The 27,522-nt window shown below is 42.2% G+C and overlaps 1 protein-coding gene and 1 pseudogene across 2 annotated transcripts; one reads left to right on the top strand and one right to left on the bottom strand.

Moving 5' to 3' along the window:
- Window positions 1-351: 351 nt before the first annotated feature.
- Window positions 352-9,483, bottom strand: LOC125540525 (cytochrome P450 87A3-like). Of its 2 annotated transcripts, XM_087545639.1 has the most exons (10): window positions 9,178-9,483; window positions 7,760-7,804; window positions 4,232-4,556; window positions 3,926-4,075; window positions 3,338-3,589; window positions 2,697-2,786; window positions 2,471-2,549; window positions 2,177-2,283; window positions 1,486-1,619; window positions 352-755 (listed from the first exon to the last, which is right to left on the bottom strand). In XM_087545639.1, exons 1-10 carry the CDS (start codon window positions 9,390-9,392, stop codon window positions 665-667), a joined length of 1,488 nt encoding a protein of 495 aa, XP_087401765.1. In that variant the 5' UTR covers window positions 9,393-9,483; the 3' UTR covers window positions 352-664. The 2 variants fall into 2 exon arrangements, with proteins under 2 accessions (XP_087401765.1, XP_087401766.1); XM_087545640.1 differs by lacking the exon at window positions 7,760-7,804 and having other exon boundaries at window positions 9,178-9,479.
- A 5,121-nt stretch (window positions 9,484-14,604) lies between these two features.
- Window positions 14,605-14,743, top strand: LOC147988127 (small nucleolar RNA Z247; annotated as a pseudogene).
- Window positions 14,744-27,522: the final 12,779 nt, after the last annotated feature.

Raw genomic sequence — 27,522 nt, 5'->3', positions numbered from 1 at the left:
TTTCTTTCTTTCTTTCTCATGGCTTGCTCCAAAGCAACACATTGACATACTGCAAATTAATCATTGGAAAAGGTGGCATATTTTCTCGCATTATTTACCAAGTAGAAAATGCTACTGTACTTTTTTGGTGTATTGTTTACCCAATCATTTTGACTTAATGATAAGCTCTCTTGGTCAATCAAAAACTGCACGTTGGCATTCTCTTTGGTGGCATTCAACATGTTCTGGCTTAGTGATAAGTTCAACACACTGATTGTCCCCACCAGTGGAGTCAACACACTGGTCAGTACAACAGTTCTACAAAGCCTCAGCTCACAACGAGTTGAATATACAGAGATAGCGAGGGCACTGTTCGAACTAAATAGGAGAACCTCAGTTCACTAGCATTGTTATCACCGTCACCAGCGTTGCCACCACACTCACCGCTTACACTTGGGAGTATCCCAACACTTCTACGGAAGAGCAAGCAGAAACCGCACATGCACTTCACTATAAACTAGCTTTTGAAGCAAATAATGGTTTGACCAATGTTTATACATTATTATTCTAATCCATAGCCACACATGGACATGATACCATACTAGAGATCTGTATAAACGACTATATTGTGAATCCTCCAGAGGCTAAGAGGTCTTGAACGTATTGAAGCAGTAACATCCACGCATCAAGCTTTTGGGACAAGTTGTATGTGAAAACCACCAGGAAACTGTAGTCCTGGACAAAGCACCATGGTTCCTCCCTTGACCGCTTTCCAACTATATAAAGTTTAAAATTTAGAGAGTCAAGATCTATGTACAATATTCTACTTTTGTACAATATTCTAATTTTTGTACTGAACACATTTAAGACGATCCATGTTAATTACATCCATGGATGTAGCAGTAATCTTAAAAACTAGTTATCCGCTAATAAACTTGCATGTATAACAGTTCGTGCTTAGGATTCTATTGGCGCTAGCAACTTTGATAGTTGATTTTTTCGAACATGCATTTAAATGATTATAAAATTATATTGTTAAACTATGTTATATGAATACTTATCATATGTTTTATTTAATCAAATACAAATTATTTTTACTAATTAGTGTTCAATGATAGAACTCGACTACACAGTTATGACCAAGCCATAAATTTTGGAGCAAGCAGTGGTAGAAAATGCATTTTACAGAAATAGAAACTTCCATGTAGGATATAATCACAACAAACAGGATCGATCTTCTATTCTGCAATTGTCAGTCATACAAATAATATAAGCCTATTAAGGAAATATATAAAAATGGGTTTATACAACATAATTGTGCCATTGAAGTTAAATTCATTCTCCTACTTCTCATGTTACCCGCTAAGAACTACATTGCAAGCAAAAATGTAGAACTGCATGAGTAAGCAGTCACATGTGTACTATTAAATAAGAAGCAATCAATACTTATTATTATTGGTAGATTTATACTAATTAATATTTTGAGTACATGAAAAAGCAATTCACCTATATTTGGTAACTAAGCAATGCAGGAAGATGGCCATTTGTAGCTTAGCAAAGTCGGCACCAACACATAATCGTAGCCCGCCTCCAAAGGCCATGAACTCCTTTGAGGAGCCACCAGCTGGTTCAGTAGTATCCTGTGTACAAAGTTGTCACAAGTTTTAGAGAGAGAGAGAGTTGTTTTTTATTACAATAAATACTCCCCCTTTGTTTGAAATTTTCCTAGAACTCTCCTTTTTAACGCTTTGTCAAGAAAAAAATTTGGGATAAAAGAACCAAACATTATAACTAGCCATGTATTATGCAATATTTTTGTTCCTTGTCGAAACAATGTTTTTTATATTGTAATTCCTTCCTGAAAAATATTTCCAGTACCCTCCATGCCTAAATATTTTTCTTCAAAAAAAATTACTTAGTTTCAAGGCTACATGTCATGAGTTGCTTTTTCTTTATTAGAAAGGTTTTGAGCTACTATTTTCTCATAATATATAGATTTCCAGCTATGTTGTGGATGCACGTTAACTAAAAAATTAAAATCACATTAATATCTATTACACATTATGATAAAATATCATATACTTTAGAAAAGGCGTATATCATTCAACTAGATTGTGTTGCTTTATAATAAAAACATATGCACCGGTTTATTAGAATAACAAGGAATAGCCCTTCGAAATTGATAAATTTGACAAACCTTCCACCTCCAGGGATTGAACACACTAGGATCCTTGTAAACCGTAGGATCCAGATGAATGCTAGAAGGATTAACCATGATCTTTGATCCTTTTGGAAGAGTGTAACCTGCACAAATCACGAGCATATATAGAAGACATATTAAGACATCATTAGTTAAAGTGTTATAGCTACAATATATAGTCTCTCTCCCCCAATTTCTGATTACAAGGAGGGTGCACACACTCCCTATACACGCACAAACATATATATCCTACTGTCCTATATGTCTCATGTCTTTGAACAATCTTCTCACCTTTAATATGAACTTCCTCTGTTGCTTTTCTAAACATTAAGGGAGCAATGTTAGCCAACCTTAATGCTTCATGTATGACCTACAAATAATAACGAAGCTGATGAAATAATACAACTTGTACAAGTTCTCATGTCACTAATTACACAATAAGAATGGACCAGTTTACATCATGTGTGTATGGTTGATGTGATGAAAAAGAAAGGCTAAAGAGAGACAAACTATATACATGAGATGTAAATTTCATGGACTTGTATTCCTCCCATGTGATTTCAGAGTCAGGATCAATCCTTCTTTTCCGAATGTTGTTGTGCTCCTCCTGGAAAATATAAATCTAGCTTAATTAGTCATTTGTGTACATAAGTTACCTAATTTCATATATAACAATTTTCTTGAATTGTGCCTGACTTAATTAATTGTCTATATATATGGACAAGAAGTCCTATTGGTATTATTAGATGTAGTTATATCCACATTTATTTCACATGACCTAAGGAGTTTGTGACATAACTGGGTATCTAGTGGTAGATTGGTAGTAATAGGAATATACAATACCACTTAGTTGTGACTACTTTTTTGATGGCATATGAGACTGAGGTATAGCTACAACCAAGCATAAGATGGATATTTCCTATGGGTAATCATGTATATCTGTTTAATAACTATGGATAATCATGTATATCTGTTTAATAACTATGTATAGAAGTATAAATGCTAACTTAGTGTATTGTGTGTAAGAGAATGCACATATGTAGGTGTGTGTCTACTAGCGTGGTCGAAGAATTCTAGTGTGTATGTCTAGAGAGAAATATCCTTTTTAAACTGGTGATAAAAATACTGAAGTGGCTTCTTCTCTTTGTCGACACTTACTGTTAGTTCCTGTAGTGCCTTAGGATCATCGGCTAAAAACTTGAGTGCCGCAGTTATCCCAGATGACGTGGTTTCAAAGCCCGCAAATAATAATAAGAAGATCAAATCCAATGCAATTTTCTGATTCATTATAGTCTTCTTCTCCTTCATATCGTTGATCAAGAGATCGATAAAGTCAACACTCTCCCGATGTGTTTCCTTCTTCCTCTCATTGAGCATTTTCTGCAAAATCTTCATGACATTCTTCCGGCCCTAGGCAATGACGAAATCATACATATAAGAAAATGATTTTTTAATAGTGTAAAAAATATAGTTTGAATTTCTCGTGTAAAATCACATGCCTAAGCACCATGGGATCCCAATTAGTTAGGCTATATATACAAATTATTTCCTTACTACTAGGTGCAATTGTTGTCTTGTGGGAATACTACTGGGTGCAATTGTACTGACATATTGTTTTATACTAGAATGTAGTGGGGGATCTAGTCCCAATGGACGAGAGTGTCTATTAGTAGAATTGTTCATATGGATTTATTTATTTATGTCATGATGTGAGGAAATATGAGGGTGGTAGTAGTCCCTAATTACCTGCATACATTTGTAGAATGCTGTGCCGGGAACATAAAGTGGAAATGCTAGTAGTCCTTGAAGAAATGCGTCGAATTGCTTCCACAACTTCCCATCCGATCTTGAGGAGTCATAGCTGATTAATCGCTTTGCCGTGATGCTGAATATCATCTACGATAAGGAAATTTTGGAGTTTCTTTAACCCTCATGTATATATAAGCTTTGCTTATTAAACAATAACAACTTGTAGTATATCCTAATTAATCATGTTGTTTAGCTTAAACCACAACACCATTAACATAGGTAGAGGCTGATACAAGGACATACACTAGAGGTTGCCTCTTTCACTTCGATGCTAGGATGATCGAGCCAGGAGAGTAGAGTAGCCTGGGCCGTCTGCTGCACTTCATGGAGCAAAACTAGCCTGAGATTTTCTGGGCCAAAGAGCCGAAGTACCAGAGTCCTGAGGTGCTTGTGGAAGGTCCCAAGTGTCGCAATAATGCAGTCGGCTCCCATGATTCTCATGATTGACTCTGGATACCAAATTTGGAATAGCTTCTCCTCATTTTGGAACACTAAGTTGTTCAACTCTGGATCCATGGAGACAATGAGGTCTTCACCAATCAAATTTGTCCTAAAAATTGGACCGTACCTGAAATTATAGCAGCCGTGAATTTAGTTTGATTGTGCATAAATCGCCTGGGCAGTTCGTCCATCTAAATAGATCAACATTCCAGTAAGATTGCCTTTATGGAATGATGTCATACGACTAGTGAGTCTTCTTTGTGTATAAAAAATGGCACTTCATTGTATTTCTAAATTTATTTTGTGTTGTTATCAACATATAATAATGTTTCTCCTGCCCAGGATAAGCTTATATGCTCTCGTTTCTAGTTTATGGGACTCAACCCATAAATCACTGTGATCAAGGAGAGTCTAATTAAATGCTAGCCCATGTGTTAAATTACATGTATTAATCACCCTCCTTGATGCATTGGATGGTTTTAGTTAATACCATATTGAGAGAGAAAGAATTAGATTAAAAACAACAGCTTGTAATTGATGATTGCATATTTCCAAAGCAAGTAATTAAATAAATAAGGGATATGAGTTACTGCATGCCTTACACTATAAATTCCAGATTTTTTTGATGAGCCTAATAAACTAGAAAGGAAGGGGTAGAAAAATAGTGCCATTGTATAATCGTCTTCCTGCAATGGATGGTGAGTGACCAGACTGCAACACCTCCTCTCTATTTGCACATAGTGAAGGGGTGGTGAATACTTTTGTATAGCACATATTCATACTAGACTAGCTACATGGCAACTTCATCCGCAAAGAAAGAAAATACTATCGAAACTTACCCCCTAGAATGCAGCTTTCTTGTGCTTGACAAAAAATAGGAATGTCCAAACATACCACGAATTGGATAAAATGTTGGAGTAAGAAAATATTTTAAATTTTGGATTCACTAATTAAGTAACTATTGAGTATTTTTTTTTGCTATATAAGAATTGGAGTGCAGGTAGAGTTAATATTTGGTAAGAACAAGTTTGGTTCATAGCCACATCTTGTCAAACATTCCCATGGGTGTGTGCACTAATAGGCTATTATTTGTTTCACTATCATTGATGAATTTGGTCTGTAATTTGGCAAAATCATCGAATTGTGGCCTTAACTAATTGTTACACTCTTCATATACTCATTTGCCAAAAAATAGCTTGGAACTTGTGGCGAGCAATTTCTTGACTTGCTAGTCAACTACAATTTGGCAGGCAAACATTGCCAAATATGGTTATGAAACAATGAGACACGGCCTAAATTAAACATGTACCTCTCTTAGTTCATTAATTTGATGGGTTTGCCAAATTACAGACCAAATTCATCACATCTTTTTTGTTGAGATTTTCTGTGTATGGATATTGATATTTTTTTAGTCTAAGGTTCGAGATCAAGTACATGCATGTAGGATTTATGGGATATCACTTGAGTTTCTAGTTTATAAGGGCAAGACAAGTTGGGAACATTGTATCGATGGAGTACGGCTTTGATGTTATGAATAAACCTAGCTAGAAATCAAAATTGTTTTCTTGTCTCTTAATTAGGCGGTGGTGACTTAGTCAATCTCAAGACTTGTCGGCTCAGTCTTCCAGAGGTGCTCATAGTGATAGGGTGCATGTTCTTAGAGGTGAGTGTATGTGCACACATGTGAGCGCATGCGTATGTACTTTGTTTATTTCAAAAAGAAGGGATTTTGTTCAACGTATTGTGCAAACATTGTGTAGCACTTTTTCTGCGAGTGCACATACTTTTCTGACGGTTAAAGAATTGCACCTTGATCTTCTACGTCTATCTATCTTTCTATTTCTTCTATTTGATCCACAAAGCCATGTGAAGATAAACATATACTTCTATCTTTTACTTCATTTTGATGCTATTTGCTCGATGCATACTTGAGACATGAGCACCTCATCGAAATCAGCTGTCTCGCCGCAACAACTGTACCATGACAGTTAAACCCAGTGCCCCCACACGGTTAAGGTGGAGCATCTGGCACCATTCCGCACATGATGCTGATGCACCTAGTGCATGCTCTAGGGTTCTGGAATCACATCTTCATTGGAAGAGGAATGGCATACGCAGATGTGGCCCATGGTGCATATGACGGCACATCATCTAGTGGGGGCATGACTTTTCACCCGACCCTCCTAAGAGTTGCGCTAATCCAGGGGTAGTTGGTGTGTTGATTAATTCCCAAGGGGTTATTGGAATGTTTTGCCACAAGAACATGGCCAAATGTTTGTACATCATGTCTGTAATTTGTATACTTTTCTCTAAAAGAATATTCTTAATGGGAAGGCAATGTTTCTGCGGATTGCCAAAAGAAAACTTATTACTTTGGAGAACAAGTAATATAGCTAACTCAAGTTTTAGCATATCCCGATATCCGTTGAGTTGAGCCGTGGCCCTGGAGCCAGACATGCAGGCATGCACATAGTCCATCTTGATACTATTATTGTCCCCGATCCTGGATTGCTTTCTCGATTCTTACAACTAGTCGTCAACCCGTGCATTTGCACGGGCTAGCACTTTTAATATTACATACAACAAAGTTGTTACAAATTAGAAATGTCAAACAATAATATGAATATGTTGATATGGGTTATTGTTGTCACACATGCATGTTTATCTTTGTTAGACATAAGGTTCAACAATGTTACATTGCTTCAGATTATTTTGTTATTTAATTGTTTGCCTCCAATTGTGTGACAACCTTATTAATATTGTCATGTGTGATGCCAAACAAAAGTTTGTAGTATATTCTCATTACTATAAGCACTATAGATTATTCCGACTTTAAGTTCTAGTCTCAGCAAACAAATTCTTAAAGAATTTCTTATATTTTTAATGTGGATGTCATTTTTTTATATTTTCTATCCGTATTGTATACATACCTATATCACATAGATAATCGTGTGTTTATTAGATCTTCGTGGCGCATGATACATCCAGAATTTCTTGTTACTCCGGTAATTTGTATCTATTTAAAGATGCTTTAATAGCTAATTTTCTCTTTTTTCTAAGACCAAAATAAATACATGCATACGTACTATATATGCAGATAAGTGTTAGCAATCTGCGCCTTAATCTATTACTATCATGGTTGGATCATAGTCTTCTCGGAGCATGAATCCAAGAAGAACTTATTAGAGGTTGTACTTGGTAGTTGGCCTTTTTTATTATCATAAAATAGGATGAACTTTGATGCTCGGGGTGGATGGAAGGAGACGTGGTGACAATAACAATGAGGAAGATCGATCGCCGCTTGGGGTCGCAGTCGATCTTGCATTATACCTCGCAGCACCTGTCTTCAGGTTCCTTTGCGGTTTGTTGTTGGCCGTGCGGGTGGGAGAGCGCACTTGATGGTGATGGCGAGTTGGGTATATCCTTCGGTTAGAGAAATCGCCACTACCGGCCACATGTAGGAGAGCAGGATTGAAGTGGAGGTGAGAGTATGCGGCCATGTAGAGGAACAGAGCTAGATGTTTTTTCTTTTAAAATCGATCGACAGAAGATTTTATTTATGGAGTTTCATCGGTCATCAACTGGATTCCGTCTTTCTTTTCCTTTTATCGGTAGTGCTTTTTTAAGGACGCTATCTTTTCTCTTTAAGGGACGGACCGATGTTTTTTTGACAATGTTGGACTTATCACATGGCATTTTTTTGGACCGGACCATCTATGGTTGTCAAGTTTTCTTTATCGGATATAAATTTACAACTTAGTGGTCTGATTAGTAAGAAGGCTTGAAAGATCTAGCCATATACAGGAGACGTGGTTGCCTAAAAAAATGTACAGGAGCCAGTGGAGACGTTTTCTCTTTTTTGGGGGAGGGATGCTTTTCCTTTTTTTTAATAGGCGAGAAGAGTTTCACGTAGGAGCTAGGAGCTGTTTTTCACGTAGGAGCTGTTTGTTATGTAAGGAGGCTTTTTTTTGTTTGAGACGGAGACTATCTCCTTTTTAAAGGAACGGATGGATACCTTTTTCTATTTCGTTTCTAAAACTGGACGTGTCAGACTATTTTTAATTGACCATAGAAGCAGAGGTTGTCTAAATAACGTACAGGAGCTGAGGGAGATATTTTCTCTTTTTCTTTAAGGCGCGATGTAGTTCCTTTCTTTGAAACTTGTAATTCCTTTTTTAATTGCTGAAGAGTTTCACGTATCCTGCATGCCAAAAAAAATGAGTCTATTCATTTGTTTCAAAGGAACAGATGGACTTTTTCCCAAACATTGGCCGTGTCATATCTCTTTTTTTGGACCGTGGAACTATTTGTGTTACGCAAGTTTTCTTCTTATCTCGGACGTCGATTTTACAATCCAACGGAGTAATTAATTATGATGATGTGGATTAATTAAAAAGCTTGAATGGTGCCTCCAATTAGTAAATATAAGATAAGATAAGATTGTTCCTTGTGAAATTCATGTGTTCCAACCATGCATGCATGTGTCGTCGTGGATGAGTAAAATGTGTCAACCGTTTAAAAAAGTTGGAGAGGGTATTTACATGGTTATGTTTAAGTACACGTAACAGTAAGGGACGTGGGAGGATATATATATATATATATATGATGGTTACTCTTACGTAACGCATGCATGCATGAATGCACGCTTAGATTGGATAGTAATTTCCGGGCCAAAGAAGAAGAAGATTATATAGTACTCCCTATATAAAGAAGAAATATAAAATCGTTTAGATCACTAGTTTAATTACCTATCCAGGCGTCGCTTCAAGAAGGGAACGAGCTCCAGCGATGGGTTCCGGGCAAAGAACTCGAGCGTCTCCCCGAGGAGCGGGAGACCCCTTGACCCCGGCGGCAGCAGTGCCCCTGCGCTGCATGGTGGACCCATGTTCCATCTCATGAACAAATGGATTAACCAGGCAGCTAAGATGCCCACGGCCGCGGCCACGAGAAGAAGCCAAGGCATGGCCGGAGCCGCAGGCAGGGAGCAGACTGCCCGACAATGTGCTGCCTGGGTTTTAGGCTTATGTGTATTGCACTACCACTGCATGTGATGCATGGATCCACTATATATATAGAGAGAATTGGAGTGCAACGAGCAGTTCCTCAATTTCCACACTCCCACCCGCCCCGGTCCCTTATTATATCTCTATCTACAAGAGAGAGAGAGAGAGAGAGAGAGAGAGAGAGAGAGAGAGAGAGAGAGAGAACGTGCAGTTCGTGGGCAAGACTATTCCTTGTTTCAACAAAAGCTCAAGGATCTGTACCTTTGACGGCTATAAACCTGGTCATAGATCCGCAATTAATGTTCCGAAATTTCTAGCATACTTCCTGTTAGTATTATTACAACAAAAACATGTAGTGTTACACCATCGAATATATTGCTACCTCCTCCAAATTCTGTAAATTATATTGCTACATCAGTCGGCTTACAAATGACCAACGGTCGGTTCGAATTCCGGCAGATAATAATCATGTAGTGGCACACATACAAGATAAGATGGAGTGCACACGAGACAAAGGATTTACCTAGCTAGATTCGGGTCCTGATGGTGGAGGTACTCCTACATGTATGATATGTAGTACTATTGAAGCAGGATGTCTCATATATATGAGAGAGGCTTCTATTAGCTGCCTACTCGGGAGGCCCCCTTGTCTTGTGTTTTCCGTGAACTGCAAACGTGTTTTATGGGCCGGTGATATGTGAAGTCTACTAGAGATGCTCTTAGGAGGCACCCTTCTGGAGGAGGCCTATCAGCCAGGCCAGGTAGAGACATGGTTCTATGACCTGTCAGGCTAGGCATGCCGATGCCGGCCTCTGGTCTTGCGGTGTACCCCGGTACGGTACACCGACGGCCAGAAAAATCTAGCCCGATAGGTTGAAACTTTTACACATGCAGTTGCTTCATTTACCCAAAATGATAATTATTTACTTGGTAAAGCAGCCATGTGGAATCCATAACCAGTCTAGTGAAATGTGATGAACCCGAATGCATGCAAAAATTAGGTGCTTTCTGACTCTTCCATGAATTTTTGCTGCACCTCCACTTTTCACATTCAGGTTTGCTATTTCACATTTATTTTTTCTTTGAAAGGTTTATGTGGCGAATTACATTGAAACGACCATGTGCCATGTAGGGTATATATATTGCACATGGGTGGGTAAGCACAACCGTGTGCATCCGCGCGCATCGCTGTCTCGTCCTCTCCTCTCCCGCATGCGATCGTGGATTCCCACCTGCATGCTGGCCTCCCCTCCCCGACACACATGTTACTGTAATATAAGTATATATCTAGTTTATATTTGTATATGTCCTTTGTATGTTAGTGTAATGAATTTGAGCGCCCCGCAAAAATAAAATAAAAAAATGAACCTTTTGAGGGTGAATGAAACCAATGTTGGAGTGATGAATCATAAGTAGATACCACAATACTTGGAGGCATAATTTGCACGCGGGCCAGCATGTACTTTTACTAGATTGATAGTACTAGCTAGTTGGAATTAGTCTCGGATAGTAGGTGTTTGAGATAGGGCGTGAGAATTGCGAGCTAAGATGACGGGCCCGCCAATGGAGCCAAGACCTCAACCTTGTCAGTTACCGCTGCCGTCGCTGTCTGAGATGGAATGCCGCTCTTCAACTCAATAATAGTCAATACTAGTACGGTCTACGATTTCTGCGTCAATAGTAGTAGTCAATACTACTACTTTTCAGCCGGAATCCGACATAGAATTTCTGCGTCACACGTCTCGGCGATCTCGACGCATAGTACCATTTACCGGTCCACGATTCTCATTTTCAATTGTGTTTGGCTTAATTTTGTGAGCGATGACCATTGTGTTTGATATACGTAGTATCCTCCGTTTCATAATATAAAACGTTTTTACAGACTATGTTAGCTTGGAAACACATCTTATATTATGAGACGGAGGGAGTACTATATTGTGCCATGCTTGACAATAGATAAGTAATCTAAGTATTAGATTCTAATACTATGCATTGTGAAAGTAATGTGATACACTAATATCATATGCATCATACTAGTATATGATACTTTCCGTTACGGCAGTCTAAATAGTACTTAGAGCTATGGAAAAATATGAGTTAGTGACTGATAGTTTACCCCGCAAAAAAGTATTTTTTTTTTCTGAAAAGGAGGATAACACGGCCTCAGCATCGAGCTATGCACACAATTATATATTATTTATTTATTCAAAATCCACAGCCGAACAAATTCGACCTGGAAAAAAAAATCTGAGGTCGCATGCCTCGCAACTGTAACTTCGCCAGACAACCACTGACCCTAGGTCCATCTTGGAATTTTCATCACCAAAGCTAAGCTTGAAGCCACACCTTCAGAAGGAAACGACACAGGAGTGCATCGACATAGTCTGATCAGAGATCTAGTGTTTTAACCAGAGTGCGCATGCTCCTCGTTGAAACTACCTCAACCATCATCCTTGTCGGCTACCAACACCTCGCATAATACCGCAGGAGGAGAAACCGAAAGACAAAGACGTCCCATACCGTCTTGCCTCCAGCCACATTCGCACCACATTCGATCTAGCAACAACATGCAAAACATGGCACCTCTGCCAGAGCCATCGTGCAACACCTACCAGCAGCCGACACGACTTGACGTCTCCGCATGAGACGTCGTGCGTAGCACCCGCTGGCGATATGCATGACTCGATGCCTCCGGAAGAGACATGTGTCACCCACGGAGCCTCATCAAATCCGATATGTTGGTGAAGGGGCGTCCCATACTACCGCCAGCCACAGAAAGTTTATCACCACCTCAGGACGCCACCGCCGTCGAAGAAACAGGGTCGCCACCCCAAGTGGCAAAGTCTGGCGCCACCAGCAGAGGACGCCATAGTGAGCACATCGTGGCCAGATCCACCGCCGCTTGACTGGCTACCGCACGGCCACACAGGTGCAACCACACTGGTGCGAGGTGTCGGTAGCCGACAGGCCATCCAACCCTATACCTTAAATGTTCGACCTTTATTAAACTTTAAAAATATATGCAACCCTCCACCAAATTGATATGGATGCTATAGAATGGCCTTCCGCCAAATGAGCATGTTTATTGCCTTCCGCCAAATAAGCAAGTTATGCTGTACAATGGCGGAAGCTAATATAATACTAGACGATACCCAAATTTGGCCTTCCGCCAAACAATGTAGGTAGAAGGAGTCCTTCCTTCCGACAAATTGTGTTTGTTGCCTATGACCTTGCGCCAAACAATGGGCTAGCCAATCAGCTAGCCTTCTACAGTACCAAACATCCATGCTAATCCAGACTTTTGCGGGCATTTTTTAGGGTCCTTGTTGAAAGATGCGCTTACACGCTCTTGAAAATTCTATGAAAGCTAAATGAAAGCAACGGTAGAGACCGAGACTTGCTGGTATCATCACCGTACACAAAGATTTCTATTCTACTCAGTCAACATCGTCAACGACCTTTGCTAAATGAATGCATAGAAAATTCTATGGTAGAAGCTAATACTGACAGCAACCTGGACAGAATTTCCATTCTACCCAGTCGCTCGTCGACAGCGACTGTGCATAGCGGTATGAGCAACCTGCGAGACTAGTAAAAGCATGCACGGATTTGAAAATTATACGAAAGCTACACCTTTGTACCAGATGATAAACATGCCAAATAAGCAACAATTAGTGTGGTTTCAAAGCCAGTTTGTTCTAAAATGAAAAAAGTGCTAGGCACAACCCGACACCTGCAACGCTGCCGGGAGGCATACGGTGTTTCAAAGTGGGTTTATTCTAAAAAACAGGTTTTTCTATTTCTCTCCTATATATATTTATATATATAATTGATGAACATTTTTTTATATATGGATTCATTTATTTAATTTATATATATATATGACAAATTTTATCTACCATCAGTGGTAGTTACCACCACTTCAGTTTTGTATATTGTATGTAGTATCTATCAAATCGAAAAGTATGTACGCGTAATATGTAGTATATAAGAATGTTTAGGTAGTATATAAGAATGTTTCAAAGCCGGCCATCGTGCCCCACCGCACCTCGCACCGTCCCTGTCCCTCCCGCGGTGCCCCACTCTCCCCTACGCCGAATCCATGGCGGCCATGGCCCCTCCCACACCGCCTACCTCTCCTACACCGGATCCGAGGCTACCACACGCACTGCCGGCGACGGATCTAGGCACCACCGCCAGGCCGCGATTGGGCGGCGACGAATCGGACCACCTTCACCCGTCGTGCCACCCCTTGCCGGCCACGAAGCATGCGGCTCCACTTCAGTACAAGCTCCGTGTTAGAATACAAGTTGTATATGGATAGGAAAGTGATTTAACTTGTATCCCTGTCTATCTCTTCTTCTCTCCCGAATCTCCTGTAACCTCCTGAGAGGATCATGATCGATCTCTCAACGTGTACATCAAGGCATTGGCCATATATATCACGGCCCGAGACAAAGGGTTCTACGCTTCTTCATATGGTCATCAGAGCCCTTCCTCTTGTACGTCTAGCCCTCGAGAAGGAATCAATCTAGTTGATCGAGAAAAAGAGAGAAACCGAGATCGAGTAGAGAGGTAACCATGACAGGCACCACGCCGTCCACCGCTGCATCCACCACGCCCGCATCCACCATGAGCACTTTGTCCACTTTGTCCGCGTCCTCCACCTTTGCATCATCTTCTACCTCCACCTTTGCATCATCTTCTACCTCCAGCAGCTCGCCCTCTCTCGATCCGCCTCCATCAGAGAAGCTCACAAGGACGAACTTCCTCCTTTGGAAGGCTGTCATGCTACCCCAAATCAAGGGAGCACGGATGGAGCACTTCCTCGATGCCGCAAGTCCGGCGCCCCCTGCCACCATCACCATCATCAACAATGAGAAGGAAGAGCAGGTCTTCAACTATGCCAGGCCGATCTGGTTTGCGCAGCAGCAACAGGTACAAGGGTACCTCATGGGGTCTTTGTCTCAAGAGGTCCTCGCTCAAGTTGCAATGCTCCAGACGCCGGCCGAGGTATGGAACTCCATCCAAGCCATGTTCTCTGCGCAAACACAAGCCCAGAAGATCAACACGAGGATGGCGCTCACCAATCTGTAGAAAGGTAATCTAACCATGGCAGAATATCTTGGGAAAATTAAAACCCTTACAGATGAAGTTGCCTGCGCCGGTGCACCACTCGGAGACGCCGAGATCATCTCCCACGTCATAGCCGGCCTCGACATCGACTACAACCCTGTGATCTCGGCTCTGGCTGCGCGGGTCGAACCTGTTATGGTTCAGGAGTTGTATAGTCAACTCCTGAGCTTTGACGCCCGCCTCAGCATGCTCCAAGGAGGAAATCTGTGCCAATCCTCTGTCAACGCTGCTTCCCGCGGACGTGGTCGTGGGCGTGGACAATAGGGGCGCGGACGCGGGAACAGCAGCGACGGCGGGCGCAGTGGTAACCCGGGCCAGGCTCGCCCTGGTGGTGGTGACCGCGGCGGCGGTGATCGCGGCGGTGGCTACAACAATGGCTACAACGGCAGCTACAACAACAACAACAACAACAACAACAACAACAACAATAACAACAACAACAACAACAATCGTCGACCTAGATGTCAGCTGTGCAAGAAACCGGCCCATGAATGTTGGAAATATGCCCTAGAGGCAATAATAAATTAGTTATTATTATATTTCCTTGTTCATGATAATCGTTTATTATCCATGCTATAATTGTATTGATAGGAAACTCAGATACATGTGTGGATACATAGACCACACCATGTCCCTAGTAAGCCTCTAGTTGACTAGCTCGTTGATCAATAGATGGTTACGGTTTCCTGACCATGGACATTGGATGTCATTGATAATGGGATCACATCATTAGGAGAATGATGTGATGGACAAGACCCAATCCTAAGCTTAGCTCAAAGATCGTGTAGTTCGTATGCTAAAGCTTTTCTAATGTCAAGTATCATTTCCTTAGACCATGAGATTGTGCAACTCCCGGATACCGTAGGAGTGCTTTGGGTGTGCCAAACGTCACAACGTAACTGGGTGGCTATAAAGGTGCACTACAGGTATCTCTGAAAGTGTTTGTTGGGTTGGCACGAATCGAGACTGGGATTTGTCACTCCGTGTAAACGGAGAGGTATCTCTGGGCCCACTCGGTAGGACATCATCATAATGTGCACAATGTGATCAAGGAGTTGATCACGGGATGATGTGTTACGGAATGAGTAAAGAGACTTGCCGGTAACGAGATTGAACAAGGTATCGGGATACCGACGATCGAATCTCGGGCAAGTATCGTACCGCTAGACAAAGGGAATTGAATACGGGATTGATTAAGTCCTTGACATCGTGGTTCATCCGATGAGATCATCGTGGAACATGTGGGAGCCAACATGGGTATCCAGATCCCGCTGTTGGTTATTGACCGGAGAACGTCTCGGTCATGTCTGCATGTCTCCCGAACCCGTAGGGTCTACACACTTAAGGTTCGATGACGCTAGGGTTATAGAGATATTAGTATGCGGTAACACGAAAGTTGTTCGGAGTCCCGGATGAGATCCCGGACATCACGAGGAGTTCCGGAATGGTCCGGAGGTAAAGAATTATATATAGGAAGTGCTATTTCGGCCATCGGGATAAGTTTCGGGGTCACCGGTATTGTACCGGGACCACCGGAAGGGTCCCGGGGGTCCACCGGGTGGGGCCACCTGCCCCGGGGGCCACATGGGCTGTAGGGGGTGCGCCTTGGCCTACATGGGCCAAGGGCACCATCCCCAAGAGGCCCATGCGCCAAGAGAAGAGAAAAAGGGGAGAGTCCTAAAAGGGGAAGGCACCTCCGAGGTGCCTTGGGGAGGATGGACTCCTCCCCCCCTTGGCCGCACCCTTCCTTGGAGGAAGGGGCAAGGGCTGCGCCTCCCCCCTCTCCCTTGGCCCTATATATAGTGGGGAAAAGGAGGAGCAACCATACCAAAGGCCTGGCGCCTCCCTCTCCCTCCCGTGACACATCTTCCTCCTCCCGCAGCGCTTAGCGAAGCCCTGTTGGAATCCCGCTACTTCCACCACGCCGTCGTGCTGCTGGATCTCCATCAACCTCTCCCTCCTCCTTGCTGGATCAAGGCATGGGAGACGTCTCCGCTCCGTACGTGTGTTGAACGCGGAGGTGCCGTCCGTTCGGCGCTAGGATCATCGGTGATTTGAATCACGACGAGTACGACTCCATCAACCCCGTTCTCTTGAACGCTTCCGCGCGCGATCTACAAGGGTATGTAGATCCACTCCTCCCTCGTTGCTAGATGACTCCATAGATTGATCTTGGTGATGCGTAGAAAATTTTGAATTATTGCTACGTTCCCCAACAGTGGCATCATGAGCTAGGTCTATGCGTAGTTTCTATGCACGGGTAGAACACAAAGTAGTTGTGGGCGTTGATTTTGTTCAATATGCTTGCCGTTACTAGTCTTATCTTGATTCGGCGGCATCGTGGGATGAAGCGGCCCGGACCGACCTTACACGTACTCTTACGTGAGACTGGTTCCACCGACTGACATGCACTAGATGCATAAGGTGGCTAGCGGGTGTCTGTCTCTCCTACTTTAGTCGGATCGGATTCGATGAAAAGGGTCCTTATGAAGGGTAAATAGCAATTGGCATATCACGTTGTGGTTTTTGCGTAGGTAAGAAACGTTCTTGCTAGAAACCCATAGCAGCCACGTAAAACATGCAAACAACAATTAGAGGACGTCTAACTTGTTTTTGCAGGGTATGCTATGTGATGTGATGTGGCCAAAAGGATGTGATGAATGATATATGTGATGTATGAGATTGATCATGTTCTTGTAATAGGAATCACGACTTGCATGTCGATGAGTATGACAACCGGCAGGAGCCATAGGAGTTGTCTTAATTTATTTATGACCTGCGTGTCAACATAAACGTCATGTAATTACTTTACTTTATTGCTAACCGTTAGCTGTAGTAGTAGAAGTAATAGATGACGTGACAACTTCATGGAGACACGATGATGGAGATCATGATGATGGAGATCATGGTGTCATGCCGGTGACAAGATGATCATGGAGCCCCAAGATGGAGATCAAAGGAGCTATATGATATTGGCCATATCATGTCACTATTATTTGATTGCATGTGATGTTTATCATGTTTATGCATCTTATTTGCTTAGAGCGACGTTAGTAAATAAGATGATCCCTCATTACAATTTCAAGAATGTGTTCTCCCCTAACTGTGCACCGTTGCTAAAGTTCGTCGTTTCGAAGCACCACGCGATGATCGGGTGTGATAGATCCTTACGTTCACATACAACGGGTGTAAGACAGTTTTACACATGCAAAACACTTAGGGTTAACTTGACGAGCCTAGCATGTACAGACATGGCCTCGGAACACAGAGACCGAAAGGTCGAGCATGAGTCGTATAGAAGATACGATCAACATGAAGATGTTCACCGATGATGACTAGTCCGTCTCACGTGATGATCGGACACGTCCTAGTTGACTCGGATCATGTAATCGCTTAGATGACTAGAGGGATGTCTATCTGAGTGGGAGTTCATAAGATGAACTTAATTATCCTGAACATAGTCAAAAGGTCTTTGCAAATTATGTCGTAGCTCGCGCTTCAGTTCTACTGTTTAGTTATGTTCCTAGAGAAATTTAGTTGAAAGTTGATAGTAGCAATTATGCGGACTAGGTCCGTAAACTGAGGATTGTCCTCATTGCTTCATAGAAGGATTATGTCCTTAATGCACCGCTCAGCGTGCTGAACCTCGAACGTCGTCTGTGGATGTTGCGAACATCTGACATACACATTTTGATAACTACGTGATAGTTCAGTTAAACGGTTTAGAATTGAGGCACCGAAGACGGTTTTGAAACGTCGCAAAACATATGAGATGTTTTGAGGGCTGAAATTGGGATTTCAGGCTCGTGCCCACGTCAAAAGGTATAAGACCTCCGACGATTTTCTTAGCCTGCAAACTAAGGAGAAAAGCTCAATTGTTGAGCTTGTGCTCAGATTGTCTGAGTACAACAATCATTTGAATCGAGTGGGAGTTGATCTTCCAGATGAGATAGTGATGTTTCTCCGAAGTCATTACCACCAAGCTGCTAGAGCTTCGTGATGAACTATAATATATCAGGGACATATATGATGATCCTTGAGATATTCGCGATGTTTGACACCACGAAAGTAGAAATCAAGCAGGAGCATCAATTGTTGATGGTTGATGAAACCACTAGTTTCAAGAAGAGCAAGGGCAAGAAGGGATACTTCATGAAACGACAATTCAGCTGCTGCTCTAGTGAAGAAACCCAAGGTTGAACCCAAACCCGAGACTAAGTGCTTCTGTAATAAGGGGAACAGCCACTGGAGCAGAATTACCCTAGATACTTGGTAGATGAGAAGGCTGGCAAGGTCGATAGAAGTATATTGGATATACATCGTGTTGATGTGTACTTTACTAGTACTCCTAGTAGCACCAGGGTATTAGATACCGGTTCAGTTGCTAAGTGTTAGTAACTCGAAATAAAAGCTACGGAATAAACGGAGACTAGCTAAAGGTGAGCTGATGATATGTGTTGGAAGTGTTTCCAATGTTGATATAATCAAATATCGTACGCTCCTTCTACCATCGAGATTGGTGTTTGTGTTGAGCATAGACATGATTGGATTATGTCTATCGCAATACGGTTATTCATTTAAGGAGAATAATGGTTACTCTGTTTATTTGAATAATACCTTCAATGGTCTTACACCTTAAATGAATGGTTTATTGAATCTCGATCGTAGTGATACACATGTTCATGCCAAAAGATAGTAATGATAGTACCACCTACTTGTGGCACAGCCACGTAAGTCATATCGGTATAAAACGCATGAAGAAGCTCCATGTTGATGGATCTTTGGACTCACTCATTTTTTAAAAGTTTGAGACATGCGAACCATGTCTATTGGTGTGTATGCATGAAGAAACTCCATGCAAATGGACCATTTGGACTCACTTGATTTTGAATCACTTGAGGCATGCAAATCATGCCACATGGGCAAGATGACTGAAAGCCTCGTTTCCAGTAAAATGGAACTAGAAAGCAACTTGTTGGAAGTAATACATTTTGATGTGTGCAATCCAATGAGTGCTGAGGCATGTAGTGGATATCGTTATGTTCTTACTTCACAGATGATTTGAGTAGATGTTGAGTATATTTACTTGATGAATCACGAGTCTGAATTATGGAAAGGTTCAAGTAAGTTCAGGGTGAAGTTGAAAGATCGTCGTGACAAGAGGATAAAAGATCTATGATATGATCATAGAGATGAATATCTGAATTGCGAGTTTGGCACGGAATTAAGACATTATGGAAATTGTTTCACAACTAATACAGCCTGGAACACCATAGTGTGATGGTGTGTCCGAACATCATAACTGCACCCTATTGGATATGATGCATACCATGATGTTTCTTATCGAATTACCACGATAGTTTATGGGTTAGGCATTAGAGACAACCACATTCACTTTAAATAGGGCACCACGTAATTCCGATGATATGACACCGTATGAACTATGGTTTAGAGAAACCTAAGCTGTCATTTCTTAAAAGTTTGGGGCTGCGACGCTTATGTGAAAAGTTTCAGGCTGATAAGCTCAAACCCAAAGCGGATAAATGCATCTTCATAGGACACCCAAAACAGTTGGGTATACCTCCTATCTCAGATCCGAAAGCAATAAGGGATTGTTTCTAGAATCGGGTCCTTTCTCGAGGAAAAGTTTCTCTCGAAAGAATTGAGTGGGAGGATGGTGGAGGCTTGATGAGGTTATTGAACCGTCACTTCAACTAGTGTATAGCAGGGCACAAAGAGTTGTTCCTGTGGCACCTACACCAATTGAAGTGGAAGCTTATGATATTGATCATGAAACTTCAGATCAAGTCACTACCAAACCTCGTAGGATGACAAGGATGCGTACTACTTCAGGGTGGTACGTAATCCTGTCTTGGAAGTCATGTTCCTAGACAACAATGAACCTACGAGCTATGGAGAAGCGATGGTGGGCCTGGATTCTGATAAATGGCTCGAGGCCATAAAATCTGAGAGAGGATCCATGTATGAAAACAAAGTGTAGACTTTGGCAGAACAGCTCGATGGTCGTAAGGCTATTGAGTGCAGATGGATTTTAAAAGGAAGACGGATAATGATGGTAAATGTCACCATTAAGAAAGCTCGACTTGTCGTTAAGAAGTTTCCGACAAGTTCAAGGAGTTGACTACGGTGAGACTTTCTCACTCGTAGCGATGCTAAGAGTCTGTTGGAATTATATTAGTGATTACTGCATTATTTATGAAATCTTGTAGATAGGATGTCAAAACATTGTTTCCTCGACGATTTTTCTTGAGGAAAGGTTGTATGTGATACAACCGGAAGGTTTTGTCAATCCTGAAAGATGCTAATAAGTATGCAAAGCTCCAGCAATCCTTCTGAGGACTGGAGTAAGCTTCTCGGAGTTGGAATGTATGCTTTGATGAGATGATCAAAGATTTTGGGTGTATACAAAGTTTATGAGAAACTTGTATTTCCAAAGAAGTGAGTGGGAGCACTATAGAATTTCTGATGAGTATATGTTGTTGACATATTGTTGATCAGAAATGACGTAGAATTTCTGGAAAGCATATAGGGTTATTTGGAAAGTATTTTTTCAATGGAAAGCCTGGATTAAGCTACTTGAACATTGAGCATCAAGATCTATAAGGATAGATCAAAACGCTTAAAAGTACTTTCAAATGAGCACATACCTTGACATGATCTTGAAGGTGTTCAAGATGGATCAGTCAAAGAAGGAGTTCTTGCCTGAGTTGTAAGGTATGAAGTTAAGACTTAAAGCTCGACCACGGCAGAATAGAGAGAAAGGACGAAGGTCGTCCCCTATGCTTAAGACATAGGCTCTACAGTATGCTATGTTGTGTACCGCACCTGAAGTGTGCCTTGCCATGAGTCAGTCAAGGGGTACAAGTATGGATCACAGGACAGCGGTCAAAGTTATCCTTAGTAACTAGTGGACTAAGGAATTTTCTCGATTATGGAGGTGATAAAGAGTTCGACGTAAAGAGTTACGTCGATGCAAGCTTAACACCTATCCGGATAGCTCTGAGTAGAGATGTCGGATACGTATAATGGAGCAACAATTTAGAATAGCTCCAAGTAGAACAGTTATTTGGAATAGCTCCAAATAGAACGTGGTAGCTACATCTAGGAGATGACATAGAGATTTGTAAAGCACACACGGATCTGAAAGGTTCAGACCCGTTGACTAAAACCTCTCTCACAAGCAACATGATCAAACCCAGAACTCATTGAGTCTTAATCACATGATGATGTGAACTAGTTTAGTGACACTAGTAAACTCTTTGGATGTTTGTCACATGGCGATGTGACCTGTGAGTGTTAATCACATGGCGATGTGAACTAGATTATTGACTCTAGTGCAAGTGGGAGACTGTTGGAAATATGCCCTAGAGGCAATAATAAATTAGTTATTATTATATTTCCTTGTTCATGATAATCGTTTATTATCCATGCTATAATTGTATTGATAGGAAACTCAGATACATGTGTGGATACATAGACAACACCATGTCCCTAGTAAGCCTCTAGTTGACTAGCTCGTTGATCAATAGATGGTTACGGTTTCCTGACCATGGACATTGGATGTCATTGATAACGGGATCACATCATTAGGAGAATGATGTGATGGACAAGACCCAATCCTAAGCTTAGCTCAAAGATCGTGTAGTTCGTATGCTAAAGCTTTTCTAATGTCAAGTATCATTTCCTTAGACCATGAGATTGTGCAACTCCCGGATACCGTAGGAGTGCTTTGGGTGTGCCAAACGTCACAACGTAACTGGGTGGCTATAAAGGTGCACTACAGGTATCTCTGAAAGTGTCTGTTGGGTTGGCACGAATCGAGACTGGGATTTGTCACTCCGTGTAAACGGAGAGGTATCTCTGGGCCCACTCGGTAGGACATCATCATAATGTGCACAATGTGATCAAGGAGTTGATCACGGGATGATGTGTTACGGAACGAGTAAAGAGACTTGCCGGTAACGAGATTGAACAAGGTATCGGGATACCGACGATCGAATCTCGGGCAAGTATCATACCGCTAGACAAAGGGAATTGAATACGGGATTGATTAAGTCCTTGACATCGTGGTTCATCCGATGAGATCATCGTGGAACATGTGGGAGCCAACATGGGTATCCAGATCCCGCTGTTGGTTATTGACCGGAGAACGTCTCGGTCATGTCTGCATGTCTCCCGAACCCGTAGGGTCTACACACTTAAGGTTCGGTGACGCTAGGGTTATAGAGATATTAGTATGCGGTAACACGAAAGTTGTTCGGAGTCCCGGATGAGATCCCGGACGTCACGAGGAGTTCCGGAATGGTCCGGAGGTAAAGAATTATATATAGGAAGTGCTATTTCGGCCATCGGGACAAGTTTCGGGGTCACCGGTATTGTACCGGGACCACCGGAAGGGTCCCGGGGGTCCACCGGGTGGGGCCACCTGCCCCGGGGGCCACATGGGCTGTAGGGGGTGCGCCTTGGCCTACATGGGCCAAGGGCACCAGCCCCAAGAGGCCCATGCGCCAAGAGAAGAGAAAAAGGGGAGAGTCCTAAAAGGGGAAGGCACCTCCGAGGTGCCTTGGGGAGGATGGACTCCTCCCCCCCCTTGGCCGCACCCTTCCTTGGAGGAAGGGGCAAGGGCTGCGCCTCCCCCCTCTCCCTTGGCCCTATATATAGTGGGGAAAAGGAGGAGCAACCATACCAAAGGCCTGGCGCCTCCCTCTCCCTCCCGTGACACATCTTCCTCCTCCCGCAGCGCTTAGCGAAGCCCTGTTGGAATCCCGCTACTTCCACCACGCCGTCGTGCTGCTGGATCTCCATCAACCTCTCCCTCCTCCTTGCTGGATCAAGGCATGGGAGACGTCTCCGCTCCGTACGTGTGTTGAACGCGGAGGTGCCGTCCGTTCGGCGCTAGGATCATCGGTGATTTGAATCACGACGAGTACGACTCCATCAACCCCGTTCTCTTGAACGCTTCCGCGCGCGATCTACAAGGGTATGTAGATCCACTCCTCCCTCGTTGCTAGATGACTCCATAGATTGATCTTGGTGATGCGTAGAAAATTTTGAATTATTGCTACGTTCCCCAACAGTGGCATCATGAGCTAGGTCTATGCGTAGTTTCTATGCACGGGTAGAACACAAAGTAGTTGTGGGCGTTGATTTTGTTCAATATGCTTGCCGTTACTAGTCTTATCTTGATTCGGCGGCATCGTGGGATGAAGCGGCCCGGACCGACCTTACACGTACTCTTACGTGAGACTGGTTCCACCGACTGACATGCACTAGATGCATAAGGTGGCTAGCGGGTGTCTGTCTCTCCTACTTTAGTCGGATCGGATTCGATGAAAAGGGTCCTTATGAAGGGTAAATAGCAATTGGCATATCACGTTGTGGTTTTTGCGTAGGTAAGAAACGTTCTTGCTAGAAACCCATAGCAGCCACGTAAAACATGCAAACAACAATTAGAGGACGTCTAACTTGTTTTTGCAGGGTATGCTATGTGATGTGATGTGGCCAAAAGGATGTGATGAATGATATATGTGATGTATGAGATTGATCATGTTCTTGTAATAGGAATCACGACTTGCATGTCGATGAGTATGACAACCGGCAGGAGCCATAGGAGTTGTCTTAATTTATTTATGACCTGCGTGTCAACATAAACGTCATGTAATTACTTTACTTTATTGCTAACCGTTAGCTGTAGTAGTAGAAGTAATAGATGACGTGACAACTTCATGGAGACACGATGATGGAGATCATGATGATGGAGATCATGGTGTCATGCCGGTGACAAGATGATCATGGAGCCCCAAGATGGAGATCAAAGGAGCTATATGATATTGGCCATATCATGTCACTATTATTTGATTGCATGTGATGTTTATCATGTTTATGCATCTTATTTGCTTAGAGCGACGTTAGTAAATAAGATGATCCCTCATTACAATTTCAAGAATGTGTTCTCCCCTAACTGTGCACCGTTGCTAAAGTTCGTCGTTTCGAAGCACCACGCGATGATCGGGTGTGATAGATCCTTACGTTCACATACAACGGGTGTAAGACAGTTTTACACATGCAAAACACTTAGGGTTAACTTGACGAGCCTAGCATGTACAGACATGGCCTCGGAACACAGAGACCGAAAGGTCGAGCATGAGTCGTATAGAAGATACGATCAACATGAAGATGTTCACCGATGATGACTAGTCCGTCTCACGTGATGATCGGACACGTCCTAGTTGACTCGGATCATGTAATCGCTTAGATGACTAGAGGGATGTCTATCTGAGTGGGAGTTCATAAGATGAACTTAATTATCCTGAACATAGTCAAAAGGTCTTTGCAAATTATGTCGTAGCTCGCGCTTCAGTTCTACTGTTTAGTTATGTTCCTAGAGAAATTTAGTTGAAAGTTGATAGTAGCAATTATGCGGACTAGGTCCGTAAACTGAGGATTGTCCTCATTGCTTCATAGAAGGATTATGTCCTTAATGCACCGCTCAGCGTGCTGAACCTCGAACGTCGTCTGTGGATGTTGCGAACATCTGACATACACATTTTGATAACTACGTGATAGTTCAGTTAAACGGTTTAGAATTGAGGCACCGAAGACGGTTTTGAAACGTCGCAAAACATATGAGATGTTTTGAGGGCTGAAATTGGGATTTCAGGCTCGTGCCCACGTCAAAAGGTATAAGACCTCCGACGATTTTCTTAGCCTGCAAACTAAGGAGAAAAGCTCAATTGTTGAGCTTGTGCTCAGATTGTCTGAGTACAACAATCATTTGAATCGAGTGGGAGTTGATCTTCCAGATGAGATAGTGATGTTTCTCCGAAGTCATTACCACCAAGCTGCTAGAGCTTCGTGATGAACTATAATATATCAGGGACATATATGATGATCCTTGAGATATTCGCGATGTTTGACACCACGAAAGTAGAAATCAAGCAGGAGCATCAATTGTTGATGGTTGATGAAACCACTAGTTTCAAGAAGAGCAAGGGCAAGAAGGGATACTTCATGAAACGACAATTCAGCTGCTGCTCTAGTGAAGAAACCCAAGGTTGAACCCAAACCCGAGACTAAGTGCTTCTGTAATAAGGGGAACAGCCACTGGAGCAGAATTACCCTAGATACTTGGTAGATGAGAAGGCTGGCAAGGTCGATAGAAGTATATTGGATATACATCGTGTTGATGTGTACTTTACTAGTACTCCTAGTAGCACCAGGGTATTAGATACCGGTTCAGTTGCTAAGTGTTAGTAACTCGAAATAAAAGCTACGGAATAAACGGAGACTAGCTAAAGGTGAGCTGATGATATGTGTTGGAAGTGTTTCCAATGTTGATATAATCAAATATCGTACGCTCCTTCTACCATCGAGATTGGTGTTTGTGTTGAGCATAGACATGATTGGATTATGTCTATCGCAATACGGTTATTCATTTAAGGAGAATAATGGTTACTCTGTTTATTTGAATAATACCTTCAATGGTCTTACACCTTAAATGAATGGTTTATTGAATCTCGATCGTAGTGATACACATGTTCATGCCAAAAGATAGTAATGATAGTACCACCTACTTGTGGCACAGCCACGTAAGTCATATCGGTATAAAACGCATGAAGAAGCTCCATGTTGATGGATCTTTGGACTCACTCATTTTTTAAAAGTTTGAGACATGCGAACCATGTCTATTGGTGTGTATGCATGAAGAAACTCCATGCAAATGGACCATTTGGACTCACTTGATTTTGAATCACTTGAGGCATGCAAATCATGCCACATGGGCAAGATGACTGAAAGCCTCGTTTCCAGTAAAATGGAACTAGAAAGCAACTTGTTGGAAGTAATACATTTTGATGTGTGCAATCCAATGAGTGCTGAGGCATGTAGTGGATATCGTTATGTTCTTACTTCACAGATGATTTGAGTAGATGTTGAGTATATTTACTTGATGAATCACGAGTCTGAATTATGGAAAGGTTCAAGTAAGTTCAGGGTGAAGTTGAAAGATCGTCGTGACAAGAGGATAAAAGATCTATGATATGATCATAGAGATGAATATCTGAATTGCGAGTTTGGCACGGAATTAAGACATTATGGAAATTGTTTCACAACTAATACAGCCTGGAACACCATAGTGTGATGGTGTGTCCGAACATCATAACTGCACCCTATTGGATATGATGCATACCATGATGTTTCTTATCGAATTACCACGATAGTTTATGGGTTAGGCATTAGAGACAACCACATTCACTTTAAATAGGGCACCACGTAATTCCGATGATATGACACCGTATGAACTATGGTTTAGAGAAACCTAAGCTGTCATTTCTTAAAAGTTTGGGGCTGCGACGCTTATGTGAAAAGTTTCAGGCTGATAAGCTCAAACCCAAAGCGGATAAATGCATCTTCATAGGACACCCAAAACAGTTGGGTATACCTCCTATCTCAGATCCGAAAGCAATAAGGGATTGTTTCTAGAATCGGGTCCTTTCTCGAGGAAAAGTTTCTCTCGAAAGAATTGAGTGGGAGGATGGTGGAGGCTTGATGAGGTTATTGAACCGTCACTTCAACTAGTGTATAGCAGGGCACAAAGAGTTGTTCCTGTGGCACCTACACCAATTGAAGTGGAAGCTTATGATATTGATCATGAAACTTCAGATCAAGTCACTACCAAACCTCGTAGGATGACAAGGATGCGTACTACTTCAGGGTGGTACGTAATCCTGTCTTGGAAGTCATGTTCCTAGACAACAATGAACCTACGAGCTATGGAGAAGCGATGGTGGGCCTGGATTCTGATAAATGGCTCGAGGCCATAAAATCTGAGAGAGGATCCATGTATGAAAACAAAGTGTAGACTTTGGCAGAACAGCTCGATGGTCGTAAGGCTGTTGAGTGCAGATGGATTTTAAAAGGAAGACGGATAATGAT

Source organism: Triticum urartu, chromosome 2A, assembly GCF_056163025.1.
Source record: "Triticum urartu cultivar PI428250 chromosome 2A, HENAU_Tu73, whole genome shotgun sequence".
Taxonomy (NCBI): Eukaryota; Viridiplantae; Streptophyta; class Magnoliopsida; order Poales; family Poaceae; genus Triticum; species Triticum urartu.
Note: the sequence above shows the minus strand (reverse complement) of the source record. Positions and strands in the feature narration are given on the sequence as shown.

What these genes read in the sequence shown, in the direction of transcription:
- LOC125540525 (XM_087545639.1), bottom strand. Translation starts at nt 9,392, where the DNA reads ATGCCTTGGCTTCTTCTCGTGGCCGCGGCCGTGGGCATCTTAGCTGCC. An exon ending in AGGCACTACAGGAACTAACA is followed by an intron (nt 2,787 to 3,337) that starts GTAAGTGTCGAC and finishes TATATTTTCCAG; the next exon opens with GAGGAGCACAACAACATTCG. An exon ending in TCAATCCCTGGAGGTGGAAG is followed by an intron (nt 1,620 to 2,176) that starts GTTTGTCAAATT and finishes CTTTGTACACAG; the next exon opens with GATACTACTGAACCAGCTGG.